At 43.3% G+C, this 18,329-nt stretch overlaps 1 protein-coding gene across 3 annotated transcripts in view; it reads left to right on the top strand.

Annotated features, from left to right (window-relative positions):
- Nucleotides 1–18,329, top strand: part of ITGA8 (integrin subunit alpha 8) — a 139,625-nt gene that overhangs the window by 76,193 nt on the left and 45,103 nt on the right. For all 3 annotated transcript variants that reach the window (XM_072154271.1, XM_072154272.1, XM_072154273.1), the window contains 5 exons: nucleotides 2,646–2,701; nucleotides 6,498–6,652; nucleotides 6,939–7,076; nucleotides 9,259–9,326; nucleotides 17,209–17,356. In XM_072154271.1, the coding sequence (XP_072010372.1) occupies nucleotides 2,646–2,701; nucleotides 6,498–6,652; nucleotides 6,939–7,076; nucleotides 9,259–9,326; nucleotides 17,209–17,356 (565 nt within the window). The remainder of the gene's footprint in view (nucleotides 1–2,645; nucleotides 2,702–6,497; nucleotides 6,653–6,938; nucleotides 7,077–9,258; nucleotides 9,327–17,208; nucleotides 17,357–18,329) is intronic.

The following is an 18,329-nucleotide window of genomic DNA, read 5'->3' as shown; positions in this document are numbered from 1 at the left end:
TAAGACTTAGATAATGTCATTTGGTAGATAAATAGATATGAGATAGATAGATGGATAAAAGATAGATAGATAGATATGAGATAGATATGAGATAGATATGAGATATATAGATAGATAGGAGATAGATAGATAGATATGAGATACATAGATAGATATGAGATAGATAGATAGATAGATAGATAGATGGATAAAAGATAGATAGATAGATATGAGATAGATATGAGATAGATATGAGATATATAGATAGATAGGAGATAGATAGATAGATAGATAGATAGATATGAGATAGATATGAGAGAGATAGATAGATAGATAGATAGATAGATATGAGATAGATATGAGATAGATAGATAGATAGATAGATAGATAGATAGATAGATAGATATGAGATAGATATGATATAGTTAAGTAGGTGTAAGTTATTGACCAATGATGTTTCTGCCATGTACACTGGAGTGTGATTAGAGAGGTGCTACCACCTGACCAGGAGGATAAACCCCTGGGCAGGGAGGAGCACAGAGTCTGGTTCCAGTCCCAGCTGGTCTTGTCTTGGCACATGGACAGAGTGAAGAGAGAGAGAGACAGTGTCAGTCCACCATCAGGGCTGACCCTTATCCTAATCCCAGGACCAGAGTCAGGAGACTCAGAGCTGCAGCTTCCACAACTGGACATAGCTCCATAGCAGCCTTCTTCTACTACCGGGCTGGTGCATTATTCCTGAGGACCACTCTCCATGACCACTCCAGTCATCCGAATCTGCTGTGAGAACGTTTAGGCCCGTTGCCTGCTGTTGTTCAATAAAGAACCGTGAGTTATTTTACACAACGTTGCCTCCGTCTGATCCCTGGATACGGATGTCACCACCACGGGCTCCCCCATCCATCACCCAGGGACATTTACTACAGGCACTCAGGGTTGCCCCAGAGAGAACCAGTACATCAGCCTCTCCCTCCATATTTCTTGCACACACCACCTGCTGTAGACCTGCCAGGCTGTAGGACAGCCCTCCGGTCCCCATACCAAGCACCGTGACATCAGTGTGCCCTAGGCCGCACTAGCCAGCTACTCCAGTATTCTAGGCCCGGCTGTCTCCAGGCCCCAAGAAAAGGCTAGGCCCCGGTGGGGATGTTGCAGATAGATACAAATACAGATAATCCAAGCAGCACAGAAATATAAAAATAAAAAATGTGTGCACGCTAACCAGGGCCGGGCTTCAGGTCCTCCAAAAATAGTATATAGAAATGTAATAACAGCACTCCAGACATAGAATTGTGCAAAAAGATAAGTGGATTTTTTCCATGTTCAAAGCGATGTTTCGGCTCAAGGTGTGGGCCTTCCTCAAGCTCACACCTTGAGCCGAAACGTCGCTTTGAACATGGAATAAATCCACTTATCTTTTTGCACAATTCTACGTCTGGAGTGCTGTTATTACATTTCTATGTACTAGAAAGATAGAACAGATTTATAGTACGAGGATAATGGTTAGGATGAGGGGGTAAATGTGTCTGGTGACAATATGGGATGTAGCGTTTGGCTGTTCCCTACTTTCCATATGGGATATAACCCACACATTCCTGATCCCCCTGGAGATGTAATCTGCCATCATTACTCCTCACATTCTTGTCCTGGAGTGTGGATGGGGGGGGGGGGGTCCAGATGTCGGCTCTGGTCCGTCCTGTGATTAGAGCCTCCTATAGTCCTGGTAATGGAGCATGGAGCAGAGGTAATTACACCCACCATAGTTGTGACTTACTCCACTGACTGTGATGCGGCTCTTCCCGGGTGGAGCGTGGAATTTCCTCTTCTCATTTCCCTCCCTGCATCTGACTCATCTCAAGTGGAACATAATGGGGCTCATTTACTTACCTGGTCCTGTTGCGATCCCGCGTTGCGTTGTCCGTTGAGGATTCGGGTTCTGCCGTGAATCACTAAGATCGTGCGCCCGATATCCAGCAGGTGTTGCCGCCGGAGTTCACCTCCTTCTTCCTGGTGCATGTGAGCGCTGATCTTGCGACACAAAACGGTTTCTAAATTCCGCGGTTTTTCTGAATCCGCCGGGTTGTCCGACGGCCACGCCCCCCGATATCTGTCGCGTGAAAGCCGGCGCAAAAATGTGCCAAAATCCATTTGCGTGCGCCAAAATCTCAGGACAATGTGGCGCAAAACAGAAATATTCGGGAAACCTGTCAAAAGTGCGGCGTTCGGACCCTTAGTAAATGAGCCCATATGATAAAAACTGAAGGGCTTGGGGATTAGGAGGACCTTGTTGTCATAATGCAAGATCATATTCTGTACAACTAAAGGAGTTTTTAGTGGGGTTACAATACCGGGAATATATTGGAAAGATAGACCCCCAGTATCAGATTGCTGGGGGTCCGACACCCAGTGCCCCCTCAGATGCGGATAATAGAACAGGAAGCAGATGGCGCCGCTCTTTATGTAGTGGTTAGACCAGGTTTCTGCAGATCATTTCCTATTCATTTGGATAGAATCTAGGCTGCTGTGACTCATTTCGGCCACCACTCATAGATTGGCGCTGTGTTTGTTTGTCACCCATGTTAAATATCTAGAATGAAGAGATTTCCTTTAACATGAAATATTGTTTGTAAAGAGATTATTAATGGTTTTATATATATTTTTTACAGCCTCACTGTGACGGTGTGTATGGATGTATCCGGACAAGGAATTCCACGTCATGTAGGTCAGTAACATCCCACGCTTCACATATATCACAATATCATTAACTATGTATTTGTCCTATGGGACTTTAATCAAGCCAGAAGAGGACTGCCCAGCATGACTCTTCTCCGCCCACATGACTCCTTACAGCTCCTTTGAATACAGTGTTAATTCTGTATTTCTCTATCACGCTGAATCCCCAGATTATAGAAGTCCTTGATCACAGCTTGGAGACAGCTTTTAAGCCTAAATTCTCATGAGAGATTTCCTTTAAATCTGATGAAATGGGTAAAATAATTCTTCTTCATTAGCGTTTATTTCATATCTTTGGCCATCCTTTCGTTTTAGGTATACAGCTCCAACACAGAATTGTAGTTATAGAACCGACTACTTGCATAGAGTTTAAAGGAAATCTCCCACCAGGATGAAAGATAGTAAACCAGGCACGCTGTCATATTGGTGTGTGTTCTCTATAGCAGGATCCACTCTTGTTTATGCTTCTAATGCCCTGATTTTTTTTTTAAAGGCTTTTTAAAATTATGCAAATGAGTCAGAGGGGTTACGGGCTCCTTAGGTGTTAATTAAATTTCAAATGAAATCATTTTTAATAATTTTTTTTTTCCCAAAAAAAATTCTAAAAATGTTCACAAGTAATCCTTCAATCTAAGCCACGGCTGGGTTTATTTACACAGTTCTATGTATGGAAATGTCTATGTACACTGTAACGCCCCATGAACGGTGACCTGTGAGGGTCAGTAACTCATGTGTCCCACTGTAACAACAAACAGCAGCGTCAGGAAGATCCGCTTTCCCTTGTGTGTACATTGGCTCTTATTACTCAATTTTATCTATGAAGATCTCCAGTTTATTCTCCAAACCAAAAAGAGGAAAATATTTGCTTTAAAGACAAAATAATGGGGCAGATTTACTTACCCGGCCCATTCGCGATCCAGCGGCGCCTTCTCTGCACAGGATTCGGGTCCGGTTGGGATTTAAGAAGGTAGTTCCTCCGCCGTCCACCAGGTGGCGCTGCTGCGCCGAAAATAATCTTAACGCCCCGGAATGCACCATCCCATAGCAGGTGAAGGCGAGCGCTTCCCAAGCGACACATTTCGGTTTTTAAATGCGGCGGTTTTTCCGAATACGTCGGGTTTTCGTTCGGCCACGCCCCCCCATTTCTGTCGCGCGCATGCCGGCCCCGATGCGCCACAATCCGATCGCGTGCGCCAAAAACCCGGGGCAATTCATGTACAAGCGGCGCAAATCGGAAATATTCGGGTAACACGTCGGGAAAACGCGAATCGGGCCGTTAGTAAATGACCCCCATTATGTAGATTTTTTTTTTTTTTGTTAAATCCTACTCCATACACCACCAAAACTTTGCTCATTGTAATGTTTTTCTATATCATTTATAGTTATAGCATAAAAGGAGTTGGGGGTCCATCTGCTGTGACCACTATCGGTTTGAACCTGCCCTGTAGAGATTATAAAGGACCTCCAGCCCTAAAATCAACATAGTTATGGTGCCAAATGTAGGCAGTAAATGTCCAAACATGTAAAAAAAAAAATAGATTTTTATGCATCACAGGGCTTAATCTTAATCTACCCATGTAGTCAGTGGCCCATGACCACTTCAGCCACCCTTCAAGTTTAAAGAGGACATTTAACCACTTCACACAAGATCAGGTGCTCAAGCAGAGTGGGGTGTGTTAACATGTGTGAAGTTGGCCCCCCCACCTTGGTTAAATCGAACAAAATTGGTGTCAAACGTTTGTGCTGGTTTGTGCAGCAAAAAATTTCGTTTGTGCCGCTATAGTTTTTAAGAGTTTAATGAAAGTTTCCAGAGGTCAACCAGCCCCCCCCCCCCCACATTGCCCAAACCAAACAAAGCTGGTGCAAATCAATTCTGCTATGTTTGTGCTGCTCAAATTTTTGTTTGTGCTGCTTTTGTTTTGAATATATGAACAAAAAAATAAAGGTCAATAGTTCAAGCAGCCCCCCCACATTAACCGATTCTAACAAAACCGGTGTCAAACGTTAGTGCTACATTTGTGCTGGTTTGGGCAGCAAAAATTTTCGTTTGTGCCGCTATCATTTTTAATATATTCATACTTTTTTTGAGAGGTCAGCAGAGTTCATTTCTTCCAAAGTACAATGTGTTTGATCCCTGTGGTGATTAAACCAGGGAAGTGTCACTAGGTTTGTTTTTTACCAGTTCATCCTAAACATCTTAACCTATGTAAACACCTGAACATACCTTAAAAATGATAGCGGCACAAATGAAAATTTTGGCTGCACAAACATAGCACTAACGTTTGACACCAGTTTTGTTTGATTCAGTTAATGTGGGGGGGCTAGTTGAACTTTTGACCTTCAATTTTTTGTTCATTTATTCAAAACAAAAGCAGCACAAACAAAAATTTGAGCAGCACAAACCAGCACAAACGTAGCAGAATTGTTCGGCACCAGTTTGGTTTGGTTTAGGCAATGTGGGGGGCTGGTTGACCTCTGATGACCTCTGGAAACTTCCATTAATATCTTAAAAACGATAGCAGCACAAACGAAAATTTCTGCTGCACAAACAAGCACAAACGTTTGAAACCAATTTTGTTTGATTTGAACAAGGTGGGGGGGGGGGCAACTTCACTCAGGTGGTGTGTTATGCAGATCTTCTCTGTTGCTGAGACACACTGAGAATATTATCATAACTCCTCTGCTCCAGCTCCTCTCTGACAGTGGAGTGGATGATAATGGTCAGATACTGGGACTTATATCTAAGCAACTGTGGGGTCTAGAAAGAAAATGTAAACTAACCCCAAATCTGTGTAGCAGATCCCACAGAAGGGTATGTTCATCACCACATGTGTGAGGTGGTGAAAGTTCCCCTTTGTTATCCCTACAGGACAGTATTAAAGAGAAATCCAGTTACATGTGTGCCGACTCATAACACATGTTTATTTAAAAACGCTATCAGGACCTTTGAATGTCCACTAAAGGTCCACAAACATCATTAAAAGCCAAAGGGACCAACCCCTAATTTTTAAGAAGCTTGGTTCTAATACCGAATGTAAACAGTAAGTGTTAAACCATGTCAAACTTTTGGGGGTATTTAATTATTATGCAGCCTGAGGCCCATGGCATTCTTAATCCTACCCCTCCCCCCCCCGATAAATGGATTAACTGCTTGGTTGTTGGGGTTCACAGTATTCAGCCCCCATTGATCAGCATGTTATCCTTGATCCAATGGACATTAACTATTCGAACAACCCCTTTAACTTGTGGAAATCCCATGATGCACTGCACTGTTAATATTCCGGTCACCAGAATGCAGAATGCATCATGGGTTGTTTAAAAAGTTAAACGGGTTGTCCTAAAAGTAGAATTCTAAATGCAGCTTTGAATGTGAATGGAGTAGGAGATACAGACAGTCCCCGGGTTACATACAAGATAGGTGCCGTAGGTTTGTTCTTAAGTTGAATTTGTATGTAAGTCGAAACTGTATCTTTTATAATGGTAGATCCAGACAATAATATTTTTTGCCCCAGTGACAATTGGAGTTTCAAAACTTTTTGCTGTAATTGGACCAAGGATTATCAATAAATCTTCATTACAGACACCTTACAGCTGATCACTGCAGTCTGGGACTATAGTAACATCCAGAGACTTCACCAGAGGTCACAGTGGGCAGAGGGGTCGGTCTTTAACTAGGGGTCGTCTGTAAGTCGGGTGTCCTTAAGTAGGGGACCGTCTGTATAACACTTTAAATTAAAGGGATATGTGCCTATAATATATAATGACTGTACCATTTTTCCTTGTAGCCATGGAAGTGGACCTGGAGCTGGACTGGTTAAAGCAGAAGGGAGCAGTGAAGAGAACCCTCCTCCGTGACTACGGCACCGCACACCACACGTTCAGTATGATCCTGGGGAAGGACAGCGGAAAACAGTGCCAGGACTTTGTTGTTTATCTTAGAGTAAGTTCTGGACACGGGACATGATACGGTGCTGATATTTAAGATGAAAAATTTTAATTTTATGATTTAAAGGGGTTGTCCAGGAATTAGAAAAAAAAATGTCTGCCTTCCAACAGCATCACATGTTTGTGGCCACATCTGGTATTGCAGCTCACTTGGAATTGCAACATGTTCACCACTTGATCCTGGACTTATTTTGACCCTCAAGACTCCATTGATTAAGCCCCACGTGGCAATATTTGGAAATTTAACCAAATATATTTGATTTTTTTTTGTTTTCCCACAGGAAGAGTCAGAATTTCGTGATAAGCTCACTCCCATCACCGTCAACCTGAATTACAGTTTGGATGAATCCGCCTTCTTGGGCGACCAGGATCTAAAACCGATATTAAATCTCTACAAAGAAGCGAGACTACAGCAGCAGGTAGGTTCTCCACACTACAGTATGTCCTCACCGTCATACGGAAGCTTCAAAATGCTAGTGCAAGGGGCAACATCTGCATGGAGTTTGTAATCTCTCCAGAACATGGGTCCATGAGCTCAGCTCTGCTACATCTGTGTTATTGTCCAAAATGTACTAATCTCATGTGTAATCACTACTTCACAAACATTGCCCAAATCTGAAATCTGTCACGTCCTGTGTCATATCTATTTGATGTATCAAAAACAAGAAAATGTTTGGACAAGTTGTGATTTTGTTTCAAGGACTGCCAAAATAATCAGAGGAAGAGATGTCAGTGATAAGAAAAGATGGACACTTATAATAGGAAACAAAACCCACAGCGCACTGAGAATTGTTATTCAGAAAGGTTTATAAGAGGGATTTCCCTATTCCCACCATGGACAATGTGGATAGAGAATCTAATTGCCTGGAATCCAACTGCTCGGACCCACAACGATCCTGGGGATGGGGGCTGGCAAGTGCTGCGTGTACCCCCTATGAGGGCAGTGTGTAGTCCACTTCTGTGCTACTTCTGGACATCTATCTTCTGGCTCAAAACATGTGCCCTAGTACTTCATTCATATGAGGTCCTCTGGGGCACATGGGGGTCTCCAGCCCAGAGGTTAGACATGTTTCCCATTTCATGCAGAAAACCACTTAAAAGGACATTCTGTTGCTAAGAAGAGACAATCACATCCGGTGTAGACAAAACTCTGTGAGCTAAACAGCCTGGATTCTGGACTGATACATTGTACCAAACCTGTGAGTCCTGCTCCCTACTGAGAAATACCCAACATAAGGAGTCCTATTATCAGCTAAAAAGTGGAAACAATGCTCTCAGAGATAAACACATCACAAATTTTATATTTTTCTACAAAGTATCAGTCTGGAGTCACAGCTTTTTAGCTTACCGAGCATTGTCTAGACGAGCCTCCAGACTGATACATTGGGGCACATTTACTTACTAATGCCCTGAGCCGTGATTCACGAAGATCATGCGCCCGATATCCTGCATGTGTTGCTTCCCCGCACTGGTCCGACAGAGTTCACCTTCTTCTTCCCGGTGCATGTAAGTGCATTGTCTAGCAACAAAATTTGAAAGTTAAATCGCACGCTCAGTCCGAATCAGTCAGATCGTCTGACGGCCCGGCCCCCAACTTGTTCCGCATGGAAACCAACGCAACTGAGCCCCAAAAACCGATCGTGTGAGACACAATCCCAGCGCAGACCCTGTTAAATACCCGTCAAAGCCTTACAATCCCCAAAAATGTCGGAAAATCCGACGAAAGTGCGCACACGGACCCTTAGAAATTAAGCCCCATTGTATCAAATATTCAGGGAGGTCAGCACACCTGCTGTTGATGTGTCTAGCTCACAGAGCACTGTCTTTATACTTTTGTCTCCACTTCTCAGCTAATGGGGCACATTTACTAAGGGTCCGTTGGACGCATTTCCGTCGGGTTTCCCAAATTTTTCCGTTTTGCACAGAATTGCCCCGAGTTTTTGGCGCACGCAATTGGATTGTGGCGCATCGGCCTTCGGCTTTTATGCGACACAAATTTGGGGGCGTGGCCGTCGGACAACCCGACTGATTCAGACAAACCGCGGAATTTAAAAATCAAATTGTGTTGCAAGATCAGCACTGACATGCACCGGGAAGAAGAAGGTGAACTCCGACGGACCTCGGCGGGGAAACGACACATGCAGGAAATTGGACGCACGATCTTAGTGAATCGCGGCAGCTCCGAATCCTCGTCGGACATTCCGGAACGGCGGCGTCAACTAGACGGGTAAGTAAATGTGCCCCCAATATGTTCAGGTTTGGTACAATGTATCAGTCTGGAGTCCAGGCTGTGTAACTCACAGAGCATTGTCCAGACTGGATACAATTGTCTCCACTCGTCAGATGAAAGCAGGACTCCCAGTGTGCAGAATTACTGCATCAGAATGTAACCAGTTCTCTGTTCTCCTCTCATTCACTGACAACAAGCAGTTCTTTTGCCAGTTATACAGCAGTGAAAAATAGAAGCACAAAGTTTATTGGAAAGTTGTTGAATTTCCCATTTATACACGGATTAAGATTTATTTACAAAACAAAAAAGAAACATCCAAGAAATCAAACCTTCTTCCAAGAAGTAATGGCTTGTGTCTTCCCCTGTCTTAGGCTCACATTCTTGTGGACTGCGGAGATGACAATATGTGCATTCCTGACCTGAAGCTCTCAGCCAAATCGTAAGTCTGAGTAAATATACAAGGCTTGATTGATTTCTAATAGAACACATGCGCCCAGGACCCCCCCACCCCCAGCAAAGCCTATTACAGACCCCAACGTGCCGTGTTTGTTTTACATGATGATTATAGCGCCCCCAGCTAATCGGGGACAGATTTTCCTGATTTGACTTTACTTTCTGTAAAACAATGCAGATGGACACAATGGAGAGGGACAAAAAGCTAAGAATTAACAATACAAGAAAATAGATAGGGTGTAACATTTAATCTTAAAGGGATAATACCTTTAATGCATATAGAATATGATAAACTTTCCTTGCCCTTTCATCCCAGAGCCTGAATCCCTATACTGGGTTGTGCAGCTCCCATCCCCGCTGTTGTCAGATGACATCCAGCCAATCACTGACCCCCACATTGTGCTCTATACCAACTTCATTGCCTTCAATGAAGTGCTGGAGCTTGATAATCCTATTAATACAACTAATCTTACAACTGTGGCTTCCTGTTCTGTAGAGATCACTTTTCATCTGTCAATCACATTATCATCCTTGGCATAGTCTATACATAATATAATCCAGAAATCCTGCTGTTTTTACAATCTTAGAACTGTGGCTGCCTGTTTTGTAGGGATCAGTTTTTATCGGTCATCACATTAATTTCCTTGGCATAGGCAAGTCTCTATCCATAGTATGGTCCAGAAATCCTCCTATTTCTGCAATCTTACAACTGTGGCTTCCTGTTCTGCAGAGATCACTTTTCATCGGTCATCACATTATTATCCTTGACATAGGCAAGTCTATATGCATAGTATAGTCCAGAAATCCTCCTATTTCTGCAATATTGGGGCCTTCTGTTCTGCAGAGATCACTTTTTCTTAGACATCACACTATTATCCTTGACATGGTCAAGTACATAATGTAATCCAGAAATCCTTTCTACAATCTTACAATTATGGCTTCCTGTTCTGTAGAGATCACTTTTCATCAGCCGTCGCAATTGTGGCTTCCTGTTCAGTAGAGATCACTTTTCATCAGCCATCGCATTATCCTTCTTTGCATGATTATAATAACAAGTTACACCTACGTATAGATAACACAGGATCACAACACTTACTTAGGTGATGTCGGTGCTCACTCTCCCTTGCCCTACCCTGCCCTATGACCTCTACACAGGTCACAGAGCATGCCCACAACTCTCTCTCATTAGAAGCCAATGCCTCCAGTCTAAAGGTTTGTGCTGTAAAGACTTTCTATAATTATATAAAACTGTTGTGTTATCATTTGGTTTTAATTCCCTTTAAGTCAGCAGATTCCTTAAAGGGGAAGGAGCCTTTAAACCCTTGATTGCACACAATCACACTCTGGCTCCATAAAGATTGAACATAATTTTGCTCTGTGCATGGTTAATTAGAGATTCTAATTACCAGTGAATATAATAATTGATTTGCATGTATTCTCTATACTATCATTGGCTTACCCACCCCCCACCCCCCTCCCGCACACGCTAGACGCACAGTCTCCTGTGTAGTGGCTACATGTTTGCAATCATGCAGTTTCCTGATTGAGATAAACATTAGAATACAAAGGGATGCGACTATTTAGAGGGTCCGACTAAAGAGCCTTTAAGTTATTATTAAGCTGCTGTCCCCTATAATCCGCCCAAGGAGAACTAAAGTAAACACCAGTAATTGGCCTCTTGTTCTGTACAGGAAATAATTAAGGTTACTGACAATGTAGCCATTACTGTACCAAGGACTATAACGCTCGCAACATTGTAGAATACTGAATAAACCACAGTGTAATAATCAAGAGCAGGTATTGGTCCTGGAAAGCTGTGTGATCATTTCTATGTGTTACTAGCTGCAAGACTGTGAAATATGGATTTATATTCCAGGATTGTAGCTTTCCATACTGGAGGTGTGTGCTTACACTGCTGTGCTCTGTGTTCTCTGCAATGCGCTACTCCACATTCCCTGAGCTATAATAAGTCATATGGCGGCACGGTGGCTGAGTGAGTAGCACATCTGCCTTGCAGCACTGGGGTCCTGGGTTCGAATCCCACCCAGGTCAACATCTGCAAAGAGTTTGTATGTTCTCTCCGTGTTTGCGTGGGTTTCCTCCGGGTACTCCGGTTTCCTCCCACACCTCAAAACATACTGTTAGGTTGTTTAGATTGTGAGCCCCATGGGGACAGGGACCAATTTGACATGCCTGTGCAGCGCTGCGTAATCTGTGTGCGCTATATAAATAAAGAATTATTATTATTATTATTATTATTAAGTCAGTGATAACAACCCTGTAGACCAGTGATGGCTAACCTATGGCACTGGTGCCAGAGGTGGCACTCAGAGCCCTTTCTGTGGGCACTCAGGCCATCACCAGAGATGACTCCAGGTATCTTCCTGAAGTCCCAGGCAGCCCAGGACTTGCTGTGCACAGAGCTATTTTAAAGTGACAGCTCTACCTGGGACTATTTTCTGCTTTATTGGTGTCCTCAGGGGCTGGTATCAATGAAAGCTGTGACAGAGAAGGGAGTATAAATCACAAATTACATTTCTGTGTTGGCACTTTGCGATAAATAAGAGGGTCTTTGTTGTAGTTTGGGCACTCGGTCTCTAAAAGGTTTGCCATCACTGCTGTAGACTATAGCAAAAAGAATCAATGATAACATCCAACGTAGAATAAAGAGTTCAATGATAACATCCCTGGTGGACTCGCATCACACTCGCAACGCATGTTGCCCGGATCGCACGGCCCGAACGCTGCACACCGGGAGCGATCTCAGCATGTCAGTTCAGTCCCTGTTCACAGCGTTCGGGCCGTGCGATCCGGGCAGCATGCGTTGCGAGTGTGATGCGAGTTCAGCGCATCACACTCGCAAGTGTAGAAGGGGCCTTAAGCAGTAAAGGAGTTAGTGATAACATCCCTGGTGGCCCAGAGCAATAAAGGAGTCATTGATACCATCCCTGTTTGACTAAAGCAGTAAAGGAGTTAGTGATAACCTCCCTGGTGGACTAAAGCAGTAAAGGAGTTAGTGATAACATCCCTGGTGGACTAGAGCAGTAAAGGAGTCAGTGATAACATCCCTGGTTAACAGGGGTAATCAAAGAGTCAATCATCAAAACCACTGACAGACTGTAATGATTACAGTAATTAGTCAGTAATAATATCCTGGTCTAGGACAGTAAAGGATTCAATTATAACATCATTGGTAGACTAGAACAATTATGAGTCTCCAATAACAGCCCTGCTGGACTATGTCAGTAAAAGAGTTAATGATAACATCCTAGATGGGCTAGAGCAGTATAAGGGTTAATGATAACATCCCTGGTGGACTAGGGCAGTAAAAGAGTTAATGATAACATCCAAGGTGGACTAGGGCAGTATAAGGGTTAATGATAACATCCCTGGTGGACTAGGGCAGTATAAGGGTTAATGGTAACATCCCAAGTGGACAAGGGCAGTATAAGGGTTAATGATAACATCCCTGGTGGACTAGGGCAGTAAAAGAGTTAATGATAACATCCCTGGTGGACTAGGGCAGTAAAAGAGTTAATGATAACATCCCAAGTGGACTAGGGCAGTATAAGGGTTAATGATAACATCCCTGGTGGACTAGGGCAGTAAAAGAGTTAATGATAACATCCAAGGTGGACTAGGGCAGTATAAGTGTTAATGATAACATCCCTGGTGGACTAGGGCAGTAAAAGAGTTAATGATAACATCCCATGTGGACTAGGGCAGTATAAGGGTTAATGATAACATCCCAGGTGGACTAGGGCAGTAAAAGAGTTAATGATAACATCCAAGGTGGACTAGGGCAGTATAAGGGTTAATGATAACATCCCTGGTGGACTAGGGCAGTATAAGGGTTAATGGTAACATCCCAAGTGGACTAGGGCAGTATAAGGGTTAATGATAACATCCCTGGTGGACTAGGGCAGTAAAAGAGTTAATGATAACATCCCATGTGGACTAGGGCAGTATAAGGGTTAATGATAACATCCCTGGTGGACTAGGGCAGTAAAAGAGTTAATGATAACATCCCATGTGGACTAGGGCAGTATAAGGGTTAATGATAACATCCCTGGTGGACTAGGGCAGTAAAAGAGTTAATGATAACATCCAAGGTGGACTAGGGCAGTATAAGGGTTAATGATAACATCCCTGGTGGACTAGGGCAGTATAAGGGTTAATGGTAACATCCCAAGTGGACTAGGGCAGTATAAGGGTTAATGATAACATCCCTGGTGGACTAGGGCAGTAAAAGAGTTAATGATAACATCCCATGTGGACTAGGGCAGTATAAGGGTTAATGATAACATCCCTGGTGGACTAGGGCAGTAAAAGAGTTAATGATAACATCCCAAGTGGACTAGGGCAGTATAAGGGTTAATGATAACATCCCTGGTGGACTAGGGCAGTAAAAGAGTTAATGATAACATCCCATGTGGACTAGGGCAGTATAAGGGTTAATGATAACATCCCTGGTGGACTAGGGCAGTAAAAGAGTTAATGATAACATCCAAGGTGGACTAGGGCAGTATAAGGGTTAATGATAACATCCCTGGTGGACTAGGGCAGTAAAAGAGTTAATGATAACATCCCATGTGGACTAGGGCAGTATAAGGGTTAATGATAACATCCATGTTGGACTAGGGCAGTAAAAGAGTTAATGATAACATCCAAGGTGGACTAGGGCAGTATAAGGGTTAATGATAACATCCCTGGTGGACTAAGGCAGTATAAGGGTTAATGGTAACATCCCAAGTGGACTAGGGCAGTATAAGGGTTAATGATAACATCCCTGGTGGACTAGGGCAGTAAAAGAGTTAATGATAACATCCCTGGTGGACTAGGGCAGTAAAAGAGTTAATGATAACATCCCAAGTGGACTAGGGCAGTATAAGGGTTAATGATAACATCCCTGGTGGACTAGGGCAGTAAAAGAGTTAATGATAACATCCCATGTGGACTAGGGCAGTATAAGGGTTAATGATAACATCCCTGGTGGACTAGGGCAGTAAAAGAGTTAATGATAACATCCCAAGTGGACTAGGGCAGTATAAGGGTTAATGATAACATCCCTGGTGGACTGGAGCAGTATAAGGGTTAATGATAACATCCTATGTGGAGTAGGGCAGTATAAGGGTTAATGATAACATCCCTGGTGGACTAGGGAAGTAAAAGAGTTAATGATAACATCCCTGGTGGTCTAGGGCAGTAAAAGGGTTAATGATAAAATCCCTAGTAAAGTAGTATAAGGGTCACTGACAACATCCCTGGTGGTCTAGGGCAGTATAAGGGTTAATGATAACATCCCTGGTGGACTAGAGTAATATAAGGGTCACTGATAACATCCCTGGTGGACTAGAGTAATATAAGGGTCACTGACAACATCCCTGGTGGTCTAGGGCAGTATAAGAGTTAATGATAACATCCCTAGTGGACTAGAGTAGTATAAGGGTCACTGATAACATCCCTGGTGGACTAGGGCATAATAAAGTCATTTATAGCATCTGTGGTTGTTTTGGGCTGTGAGAAACATAAAGGGGTGTTCTTTTCTTGGACTTTTAGTGCTGTATCCTAATGCTATACGTCCTTTATGTGTGTAAAAGTCAGATCCATGCCATAAAACTGATTACTTATATGCTGAGTCTCCGGCACGGTGATACATACAATTATGGCTTAACTTTAGATCAAACCCAGGACTCCCAGGGCCATCAGACCCCCTCGTGCCCCCCACGCCACCCCTCAGTCTTTGGGGAATTTGTATAATGGTTACCAGTGTCAGAGACAAGGAGATGTGATGGGAGATGTTCTGCTTTCTTGTCCCTTCTCCTGATGTGTCCATGTGCTGCAGTGGTAGGAAGCCCCCACATCCCTGCAGGGTCCGGTCTATAGAACTTCAAAGCGTCCCCCTCCGGACCCCCAGAACATTCCTGGCACGGATGTGATCCTGCCTGGAAATGAAGCCATGTGGATTCCCATAGCCTCCGCTATACTGCTCCGCTCCATCCACTGCACTACCACATACGGTCTTGGAAATTAACATATGGAATATTTTTTTTCTTGCAACTATTTTCTTTGAAGTGATCTTTAAGATGTCCATGTGTCCCAAAATATAGGCATGGCAGACATTTATGGGATATTCAAGCTGGCTGAGCTTTTTTCCCACAAAGCCTGAATCTACAAGTCACATGACTGTACCTCTATAGGTTCCTACTGTACCGTTACACCCCTCTGATTTGTTATGGATGTTGTATTACAGAACTATTTTCTGGAACTAGTGTATTAAGGAAGGAATAATTCCACTATACCGTATTATTTTGATAAATAATCAAAAGTAGGGGTAGCTCAGTATATGGTGAGTAACTGAGGCTATAGAGAAATATGCAGCTGCCGGGGTTATACAGTTCTCCTTTTGTTCCATTTACACTACATTCAGAGAAGACATCACTGGATATAACTAGAGCAAAATTACTTTGCGCTGTGTACATCTGCTATGTGTGCAATATTATAAAGGTGTCTCCCATATGCTGTATCTAAGCTGACATTATATAACCATCTACCTTACATAGAGCCGAGTTGCTGTATCTAAGCTGCCATTATTTGAACATCTACCTTACATAGAGATGAGCAACTGTACCTAAGCTTCCATTATATAGGCATCAACTTTACATAGAGCTTAGCTGCTGTATCTAAGCTGTCATTTTATAGCGATCCACCTTACATAGAGCTGTTTTGTGGTATCTAAGCTTCCATCATATACACATCCACCTTACATAGAGCTGCGCTGCTGCATCTAAGCTTCCATTATATAGGCATCCACCTTACATAGAGTTGAGCTGCTGTATCTAAGCTACCATTATATAGGCATCCACCTTACATAGAGCTTAGCTGCTGTATCTAAGCTTCCATTATATAGGCATCCATCTTACATAGAGCTGAGCTGCTGTATCTAAGCTACCATTATATAGGCACCCACCTTACATAGAGCTAAGCTGCTGTATCTAAGCTTCCATTATATAGCCATCCACCTTATATAGAGCTGAGCTGCTGCATCTAAGCTACCATTATATAGGCATCCACCTTACATAGAGCTGAGCTGCTGTATCTAAGCTACCATTATATAGGCATCCACCTTACATAGAGCTGAGCTGCTGTATCTAAGCTACCATTATATAGGCATCCACCTTACATAGAGCTGAGCTGCTGTATCTAAGCTACCATTATATAGGCATCCACCTTACATAGAGCTGAGCTGCTGTATCTAAGCTACCATTATATAGGCATCCACCTTACATAGAGCTGAGCTGCTGTATCTAAGCTACCATTATATAGGCATCCACCTTACATAGAGCTGAGCTGCTGTATCTAAGCTACCATTATATAGGCATCCACCTTATATAGAGCTGAGCTGCTGTATCTAAGCTACCATTATAAAGGCATCCACCTTATATAGAGCTGAGCTGCTGTATCTAAGCTGCCTTGATAGAAAAGATGTATTGCCAAGGTATATCTATATCATTTTTGACATGGGGGGGTGCAAATGAGTCATGAGAGCTGCTGAAGGGTATAAAAATTTACTCGATGACCCCAAGCTAAACTTTCCCTGGAGTTTTTAGTTACATCCCTGTGTGTGACCATCAAATAGGAGATATAAAACCACAATTGTCTTGAGGGGCATCCAGTGTACAGGTATAAATATACAGTATATATAGGTGTATATAGGGTATGGGACAACCCCTTTTAGGATGTTATTGAGGAATGTAAGGAGCCTCGTATCTGGGTAATGTTTTATTTGGAACACCTTAGGGGCAGAGACTATGCTTATAAGAAGGGACCTCTTAATAAATAACTTTTTTCGTACTTTTCACGTATAGGGATAAGAAGGAGCTTATTTTGGGGGAGGAGAACCACGTCCTCTTCATCATCAACGCGAGGAATGATGGCGAAGGCGCCTACGAGGCTGAGCTCCAGGTCAACATCCCGGCAGAGGCCGACTACGTGGGCATAGAGCGCAATATGGAGGTAATTGCACTAATACGCGGACCATGTGACCCGCGACAGATTAAAATACTCATTGAAGACATCTGGCAGCGAAGAAACATCAAGATAACGCTCGTCGTCAGCTATATCCTGTCACTGGGAAAACATAGGATATCATAGTTTACCGAGAGGATATTTTTGGGGTGTGTCAGATGAGGCGGCGAAGATTTATCTGTTGTTTTATCCTGTTTTCGTTCTGTGGAGAGAAGAAGCAAAAACAAAAAATCACGCATTTGTTGTGGGTGTTTAATTTCTAAACAGCGCCCCCACTGGTAATATAAAGAATTAATTTTTATCCCCAAGTATAATTACTATGCCCTTTCTACAAGGGGTAAGAATCTGACGGGTTTTGTGCCCCCTTCTTGATGGAGTGAGAGGTAGAACATGTGTCCCAAAACTCTATTTGATGTCTACAAGAGTATCCGAAACAGCATTGTGATCAGATATCTCCAGGAAAGGGGCCACAATATGCGAGGGGGAGAAGGAGAGACGCCACAATATGAAGGGGAAAGAGGAGAGGGACCACAATGTGAATGGGGAAGAGGAGAGGGACCACAATGTGAATGGGGAAGAGGAGAGGGGCCACAATGTGAAGGGGGAAGAGGAGAGGGGCCACAATGTGAACGGGGGAGAGGAGAGGGGCCACAATGTGAAGGGGAAAAAGGAGATGGGCTACAATGTGAGGAAGAGAGGGGCCAAAATGCGAGGAAAGGAGGGCCACAATATGCGAGGGAGAGAAGGAGAGAGGTCATAATGTGAAGGGGGAAGAGCAGATGGACCACAATGTGCATAGGGGAGGAGGAGATGTCCATAATATAAAGGGAGGAGGAGAGAGGCCATACTGTGAGGGGAAGGAGAGGGGCCATAATATGGGGGGAGGAGGAGATGGACCACAATGTGAGGAGAGCAGGTAGAAGTACAGAAAGATTATAAGTAGGGGAGTAAAAAAAATGGA

Source organism: Engystomops pustulosus, chromosome 5, assembly GCF_040894005.1.
Source record: "Engystomops pustulosus chromosome 5, aEngPut4.maternal, whole genome shotgun sequence".
NCBI lineage: Eukaryota > Metazoa > Chordata > Amphibia > Anura > Leptodactylidae > Engystomops > Engystomops pustulosus.
This window is presented reverse-complemented; position numbering and strand designations above follow the sequence as displayed.